At 51.6% G+C, this 8,241-nt stretch overlaps 1 protein-coding gene across 1 annotated transcript; it reads right to left on the bottom strand.

The window, feature by feature from the left end:
* Window positions 1-1,949: 1,949 nt before the first annotated feature.
* On the bottom strand, window positions 1,950-7,730 carry LITAF (lipopolysaccharide induced TNF factor). The gene is made up of 3 exons (XM_004750367.3): window positions 7,506-7,730; window positions 4,902-5,058; window positions 1,950-2,380 (listed from the first exon to the last, which is right to left on the bottom strand). The coding sequence occupies exons 1-3, from the start codon at window positions 7,723-7,725 to the stop codon at window positions 2,272-2,274; spliced, it is 486 nt and encodes a 161-aa protein (XP_004750424.2). The 5' UTR covers window positions 7,726-7,730; the 3' UTR covers window positions 1,950-2,271.
* Window positions 7,731-8,241: the final 511 nt, after the last annotated feature.

Here is an 8,241-nt window from a genome sequence, read left to right as displayed (position 1 = left end):
CCCAGTGTCCCCTGTGCACCGAGGCCAAACAAAAGAGCCTTTTAGTTTGTAACCGTACACGAGTGAGCCCGCACTCGGAACAATACGAGGGAAGGACCGATGGAGGCGTCCTCCTCCAAGCATCTGCATTTTTAGTCCCACAGAGTCTATGTTTTATGGTCCTTGAAACAGGCTCCTGTTTTGCAGGCTCTGCATACGTAATGAATTAACAGCTTGAGACCATTTCCATACCCCCATCGGAGCAAAATGGCTAAATATGCGTAGCCCTCATTTTGTCAAATGAAAGGAAAACTCAAGATCAAGATCGGGCAAGCAGCAATTTTTCCGGGGCTGTAGAATTGGAGAGTTTGAACCACAACGCTTGGCCACGCCAAGAGGACATCATTGTTCTGTGCCTTCCGAAATGCAGTTGTATCACCAGGTAGGAGAGAGGCAGATGACAATGGCCCCTTCTCAACATCTCACCACTGCCCCGATCAATTAACAAAGCGTGTTTTGTTTGGAGGATGAATGAGAAAGCTTTCTTCTGTGCATTTCATGAAAACTTGAAAGCTAGGGCTTGCTGCCATGGGTAATGCCTAGTGAGTTCCAACAGCCTAGCGTCCGAATCGGACTCCCTAGCAATCCACCCAACGCCACATCGGTCATCTTGACGTGGAGGGATATTCAGCGAGTCTGACGTTTTTTATCATGAAGGGTTTCCTACCATTATGGAACAAATAAAGGCTCTTTGTAGCAGCGGCTGGAAACGCAACACAAGACCTTTCTTCACACCATTAAGAATTGATAAATAGTTCACTGGGTGAACCGAAGACTTTATTTTTTTCAAAAGCAGAGAACACCAAAGTACTACGTAGTATCCGTACTCATTGCAAAAATAATTACTGGAACTTTCCAAACATCGAAGGGATAAGCAGGATCACTGATTACCACTATGATATTTTGCCAATATACAGATTTTCGTTCCACATCTAGGCTTGATTTCTACATAATATTATTCACGTGCATTCCCTGTGTCTGTTTATTATCAATACGGGGACTCTGGAAAGTCGAGCCCAGCTTTACCTTGCTTTCAAAGATGACACAGCAACTAACCGAGACTGCTGGCTTGCTGACTGAGTCCTAGAAATCATGTCTCCTGATGTCCTACCACAAAATGTATTTCTGAAAAATAAAATCAGAATTTAGATTCCTCTGAAGCAGGTCCCCAAGCTCTCTAGCACCGTGGTACCCAGATGTGCTCGCCCTGTGCGTCGCTCTCTCTAAAGACTCCCCCAGAAACCCCCAAGGGGCCCCCCCTTGAAGAGTCCCGTTAGAGAGGTTTTGAAGAACCACACCAAACCCAAGTAGAAGCAGTGGAGAAAATTATCCATCGCTTTTTCTGTTAAGGACCAAAAAACAAAACAGAACAACAACAAAGAATGCAACAACCAATAGGAAAGTGGTAGCAATCATATGGTCAAGAAAAATGGATCTATCTATAAATCCTTCCTTTCAAAATTATGTCCAAAGGTGTTGAAGACCAAAAGGAGGTCACAGACCGGGTTAAGACAGACAATTCCTCTGGAAGGAAAAAGCCATTCCCCGGAAGGGGCAGAGGATAGTGCGGAGAACGGAGGGAGGCGGATGCCAGGTAGGATCCAGCCCTGTGTCTCCAGCACACATCGCAGGTGGGAATCTGGTGGGGTGGGGTGGGGGAGAACAGCTCCTCCTGGCACTTAAAAAGGAATGAAGAATAAAGTGAATTTGTGTGCTACTGAAAAGCCCGCACTGGGAGACTCTGCGAGCCAAGCCCTTCCCTGGTAAGGCAGAGATCGTGAGCCGTGGGAACAGGTGAGCGGGACGTAGGCACTGAAGGTGGGGTCAGCCATATTTGGGCCAGAACAGTCTCGAAAAGGCAGGCAACCTGTGGCTTCTGGGCTTGAGACCGCCCCCTGGAAAGGCCCACAGAGGCAAGAAATGAAGCTGGCCGGTGGCCAATCACTGGAAGATCCCAATGGGGCAACGGTCCCAGTTTCGTGGGGTGGCCTGGTGTCACCGGAGGCGGGAACCAGCACTCGGGGTGAATGTCTTTGCAGGTCCCGTGCATGACTCCGAGCAGCGACCTCTGGGGTTTTGGAGGTGTGTTACTTTTGCGATATTTTTCCCCCAAAAGAAGACACGAAGGTGAAGACCCTGGAGAGTGGGACACCACTCCCACCAGGGCAAGACGGGGTGAGAGTCGGAGAGCACTTCCGGCAGCGTACAGCTCCCTCCGGGTCTGGCCGAGTCCTACAAACGCTTGTAGGTGCCCAGGAGAGCTTTGCAGTTGGGACAGTAGTGGTCCACGTCCTGCAGGGCGTCCACACAGAAGGGGATGAAGCAGCAGCCCGCTATGCACCTAGGGGACAAAGAGCCAGACATGAGCGCGTCACCCTCAGTCACAGTGCCACGTGGCGGCCCCAGCCCCGCAGAAACACTCGCTCTGACCATACTTGGAACCAGGGTCTCTGCAGATCTCCAGCTGGGATCATCCTGGAAGAGCCAGGGGGGCTCCCTCTACTCAATGACAGATGTCCTTACAGGAAGCGGAAGGGACACACAGAACAACAGGGAGGGATACAGGCAGAGACTAAAGTCTTACAGCCACGAGCCAAGGGCCGCCCGGGGCCACGGGAAGCTGGAAGCAGCAGGGAAGGATTCTCTGCCCTCCAGAGTCATCAGAGGGCGGCACCTTGACTGCGGACTTCTGGCTTCCAACACTGTGAGAATAGATCTGTCTGGTTTTACCGTGTAGTTATCTGTCACCGGCACCCAGGCAACGAGCACGCGAACCAATGCCCAGCCTGTTCTCTCAGACCTGCCGACCTGGTGGTATTTTCTACTCTTGGGTCAGCTCAGTGTCTCCAGGTCTTAGACTGGGGCCAGTGACTTTCTTGTGTCAAGGGCCAGACAGTACATATTTTAGGCTACACTCTGCTACATCTGGAAACAGATGGTGTGGTCTGTTCCCCACGAACTAAAATGGGCTGGATTTGGGTCCAGGGCTGCAGCTGCCGTGCCCCCTCCCCCCATGTAGACTGATTACTTGTCCAAAAGGAGAGGGCGCTTCTTACAGTAATCACCAAACAAAATTCCCCAAATAACATCTCTCAATCTACGTAACCCATTACCCACGCCCCCAGGCAGGAGCCCCAGACAGCCTGTGGTAGAATAAGGAACAGGTCTGGTCTTTGTCCCCACTTCCTGGCAATTAGCTCCAAGAACCTGGGAATTTCCCGCGGGAAGAGAGTGAGGGCCTTCTGCTATTCAGAACAAGCCCCTTTCGGTCCCACCGGATTCTATGCTGATAAGGGGACCCCACCCCAGGCTCCCGGCCTAAGGACAAGGCGGATCACCACAAAGACCCAGTAAGATCAGTAAGTTATGGGAAGACATTGATTTGCATAAAGCAGAAACAGGACACAGCCTGATAAGGAAACAATCTGACGCAAAAAAAATTTCCTCCTACTGCCTGAGTTTACCCAAGTTCAAGTTAGGGCGGCCACAGGGCATTAGTTCTAATCCTTACCTCCCTCTTATGCAAAAAAACAAAAAACAAACAACAAACCAAAAAACCCCCCCACAGCTCTGAGCTGCAGGACATACATATTCACTTATTTTATCCTCACCCACCCCCCTGGGTAGGAGGGCATTATTACCTCCAGTTTTCAGTTTTCTCTGTGCTTCTCTGGAGCACAGAGAAGGGAAGTCACTTGCCCAGTCACACAGCAGTGGGAGCTACAATTTGAACCCACAATGCCACATTTAAGGACGAAAAGGAGGGAGGGACAGAAAAGCTGCCTCGGTTTGTGAGCTAGATCAGCAGAGGCTGACATTCAAGATTTCTCATCATGTCTTTCCCTGGCTTCCAAGATAAAAATGAGTTTTAATACAAATGTCCAAGGACGATCAACTTTTATTTCGTATTTTCGCTCCAGGGACTAGAGAGGTCAGCCTTCACTGCAGTCCCCTGGGCAGGACAGGGATCCAGTCAAGTGCCAAGAAACCTGTTTGCTCTGCTTTCTACCCACACTGGACATGTGTCCTCCAGGAAGCTAAGCTCTCTGGGGTTTGGGGCCTCCCTTCCAAACAAGGAAGAGAAATATTGCTCCTTCTCGAGATAAGCCACAAACAGTGAGGAACAAGCCAGTTGTAGGAGAGGCCAGAGATCCTAAAAAAGAAATGCAGAGACACCGTTTCCTTCCAGGGAGAAAACAGAGCCAGGAATATGGAGGTTGCCTTTATCTGTTTGGGGGGGAAAAAATTAAACTATGCTTCCTCAAATTTCTCTCAGAACAAAAATCATGATCTCTTTCAATATAATACCCTTGGTGGGCGCCTGGGTGGCTCAGATGGTTAAGCGTCTGCCTTCGACTCAGGTGGTGATCTTAGGGTCCTAGGGTCCTGGGATCGAGCCCGGCATCAGGCTCTCTGCTCAGCGGGGAGCCTGCTTCTCACTCTGCCTGCTGCTCCAAGGGCTTGTGTTCTCTTTCTATTAAATGAACAAATAAAATCTTAAAAAAAAAAAATTTTTTTTTTAAATGTAGTACCCTTGGTACAGACAAAAAGACACACTTTCCCCGTGTAGACAACAGGAAAAATACCTGGAGTCCCAAAAGGGTAAGAAGTGTCAAACGGATGACTAGAAGGTATTTTGACCTGCAAACTGCTGTTATGCTCAAGACCAGTGGTTCTCCTCTGGGCACGATGTACATGTAGGGAGGTGCCACCTGCACTGAGAGCAGAGGCCAGGGGGTGTGGCTTAATGCCCAGCAGTGCACACCTACCCCTCCCAGCATAGATAGAGGAGCTGTGGTGGAGAAATCCTGCAAGAGAGGAACAGAGGAGGAGCCTGGGGGCCTAGGGGGCCCTGGACTTACCCCAGCAGGCACAGGCTCCCACAGGAGAGCCAGGTGAGGGCGCCGGCATTATAGGACAGCTGAGTCACGATCATTTTGTTGCAGGAAGGACAGCACATCTGGACCGGACGGTCGAAAAAGGAGACGGGCTGCTGGACGTACACGGTCTGCACAGCAACTGGGGGAACAGGTCTGGACAATCAGTGAACGGGGCAAGCGTCCAGCTGACAACCAGGAGGTGGGGGCCTGGTCTCCACGGGGGGCTCACCCACCCACCATTCACAAGAGCCAAAGCAGGGGAGCCACACAAGTGTCCACAAGTGAGCAGACGGATCAGCACGAAGGGGGCTGGCCAGACAGCGGAGGCTCGCTCGGCCTTAAAAGGACATTCCGACACATGCTACAACACACGGCCGAAGTTTCGCGATGTGATGCTGAGTGACGCCAGCCAGCCACAGGACACACACGGCAGGGTGTCACGTTTATGAGACACCTGGAGTCATCCAATTCACACAGAAGAGCTGGTAGATGCTAGGGCTGGGGCAGAGGCAGGGCAGGGCAGGGCAGGGGGCACCACGGGCAGCTGCTGTTCGGCCCGTACAGAGTTTCCATGTTACAAGACTTAAAAGTTCTAGAAAGGCGGTGACGGGTGCACAACGTGAACGTGCTTATTAATGCCACTCAACGGTACCCCGAGAGACACTTCCGGTGGTTTTCTAGGACGCGTATGTTACCAAAACGGTGGCACATTTCCAGCATGATCATTTGAGAAATGATAATTTTTCAATAATAATTCCCCCCACCCATGAGACGGGGAGAAGTTCCCGGAGCGGGGTTTTGGCTCATCACCACCAGGCTCTCCAACCCGCTAACCACAGAATCGGGTAGGGAGCTTACTGCTAATGCAGGTTCTGGGACCCCCTCCCCGCCGCCCTGCCTCTGACGCTAGGACAGGCCAAGTCAACAAGTCCCGGGCAGGGTCCCCTGAAGGCTTTTTCCGCTCCCTGTGTGGTTCCACGAAGGTGGTCTGCAGATGGTAGTTCCAGAAATGGCGAGATGACGGGGTTTTAGCCTAATTTTCTTCATCCAGAGATTAGTGGTTGCCAGCGGCCAGGGGAGGGGGACGGGGGTTCTGTCTGGGGCAGTGGAAGTAGTCTGGAGTGAGTGCTGACGCTTGGACAACTGTGATTATAGTGACCCCACCGAATCAGACACCCGGCAAGGGTGCACTAACACGAGGGAACAGGAATCTCCGTAATGCTCTTCTTTTTTAAAAATGGAAGGAACAGGGGTGGTGCAGGGGTTCCACGAGATAAGGACAGTAAAGCAGCTCACACTCTGGGACACAGTGAACCCTCGATTACACAGTTCCCTCGTGGCACACGGGCCTCCTGACTCAGTCCCACGCCCAGAGATAATGCCGGTGACTGCCCACCAGCCGGGGACGCTGGCCTGGCCTTTGCCGAGGAGTCCAGGAATCAATCAGACCCATGAAACGAGAATATAAAATCAGGCTAAAAGAAAACCGTGTGGAAAACATGTATAGGTGTTCAGTCACCAGAGGAGAGCCCACAGTGACAAAAATCGCGAAGTCCTTTGCATTCAGAATGGTTTTGCGTTTTGGCAAAGCTGTCTGAGCTCACATTTCTGTCAAAGTGACTTCCTTCTGTTCCTTTCCGCCATGCTGGAATGCCATTTCTACAATTTATGCGTTAGGGGAAATTCACTGCTGTCCAAGCCAACAGAACTTAATACTGCTAGAAAGACCCAGAAAGACTCTCCTTCCAGAAAAGCGGTATTTAAGCATTCTTGACCCTTTACATGTCATTTGTATTAAAGTCTTTTCTTTCTTTTTTTTGGTGCAATAAATTATCGATCAGAGCATAATCAGCCTGAAGTCACCTTGTTCTCTTCTATCTGAAGGGTCAAAGTTACTCGAGCATGACAATAGCTCACTTTTTATCAAAGGATTACTCACAGAACTTTTATTTCATCAGAACAACCCACTGATGGAGGCATTTGATGAGCCTCATTTTACAAGCGGGGAAACTGAGGTGCCAGGCGGTGAACCCACAGGGCTGCCCTCTGAGCTGGCGAGTACTTCCTCAGCTGCTTGGGATACTGAATCAGCTATGCACCTGGGTGCCCCTGGGCACACCTGGGCAGGAAATCCCAGGGGGCAAGGCCACCAAGAAGTTGCCCGAAGGCTGGGAAGCCATGCCGACATGGGCAGGCTGGCGGTTCCTAACTCCTGGCTATTTCTGCACCCACCCCAACTCCAGCCAGGCCTCAGCAGGAGGGTTGGGGGCCCTTAAAAGCAACTCCCAACCCCCAGTTTCTCTCGGATTGTTGGTGGGCCTCTGTGGTTTGCACCGAAAGATCGCTTTTTGGCCGACTTGGGACTGTGCTTTGCTAGGGAAAAGGCGCGAGCCTCCCAGACGTGGAACCTGGAAGACTGCGGGGGCGGGGGCACATTCCAGGACGAGGGGTCAAGCCGGACTGACCGGCACTCGGCTTCGACCCTTTGGCAGGTCGGGTCTGTGGCTCCCCTGACTGTTGCGGAGTCCCCAAGGCCAGGGTGGAGGGCCAAGGAGAGGTTAGGGGGACGCGGGAGGTGGCACCTACTTGCATTGGCATTGGGGACGGGCACTGGCTGCGTGTAGTAGGCAGGCGGATTCATGCCCTTGCCATCCGGGCCCGTCACCAGCCCTGTGGTCGGCCCCGGCACCGGGCCAGGAGGCATCGGGAAGTAACTGTTAACAGCCACCGTCTCTTCGTAGGATGGGGGCGCGGTTGGCACCGAGGAAGGCCCAGCGGCCGCCTGGTAGGATCCCGGAACAGACATTTTACCTAAAGCAAAACCAGAAGACACCGGATCAGAAATGCAAGGGGTACCCCGGCTCCTTTTCCCACCCGAATCTTCCAACTTCTACCGGACAAAGAAAATGTGAAGATGTGGCTTGTGTCCAGCCTTGTCCAAAGGCCAGAAAGGGGAGTTAGTATCTCTCCCAGAGCCAGGAATGATCACCTTAAGAAGGGATTCCCTAAATAAGGCTAACAGGTAAATAGTTACAAGCTCCAATCATCAAAACCTAGGAAAATCCCAAGGGCACACACATTACGCCAACTGGAGCAGAAGCTTCTTCTCACACTTCAGAACTAGCCAACAGCCTGTGTTGCACACGGAGTACTGTCTTCTTTCGAACCACTGCGGTTTTTACTAAAAGCATTTTAGATGCCAGAAAAGACAAAGGCATTCAAACTCAACCACAAACTATGGCAAACAGAGTGTGTCGTTGTGACAGAAGGCGGAGGGCAGAGACGCACACCCTGATGTGACACCTTGTACATCCAGAAGCAG

The sequence above is a fragment of the Mustela putorius genome, unplaced genomic scaffold, assembly GCF_011764305.1.
Source record: "Mustela putorius furo isolate JIRA1106 unplaced genomic scaffold, ASM1176430v1.1 tig00004007_pilon_pilon_pilon, whole genome shotgun sequence".
NCBI classification, from domain to species: domain Eukaryota; kingdom Metazoa; phylum Chordata; class Mammalia; order Carnivora; family Mustelidae; genus Mustela; species Mustela putorius.
The sequence above is the reverse complement of the archived record's forward strand: the minus strand, read 5'-3'. Positions and strand labels throughout refer to the sequence as shown.

What these genes read in the sequence shown, in the direction of transcription:
- LITAF (XM_004750367.3), bottom strand. Translation starts at nt 7,725, where the DNA reads ATGTCTGTTCCGGGATCCTACCAGGCGGCCGCTGGGCCTTCCTCGGTG. An exon ending in CGTCCCCAATGCCAATGCAA is followed by an intron (nt 5,059 to 7,505) that starts GTAGGTGCCACC and finishes CTGTTCCCCCAG; the next exon opens with TTGCTGTGCAGACCGTGTAC. An exon ending in GGGAGCCTGTGCCTGCTGGG is followed by an intron (nt 2,381 to 4,901) that starts GTAAGTCCAGGG and finishes TTTGTCCCCTAG; the next exon opens with GTGCATAGCGGGCTGCTGCT.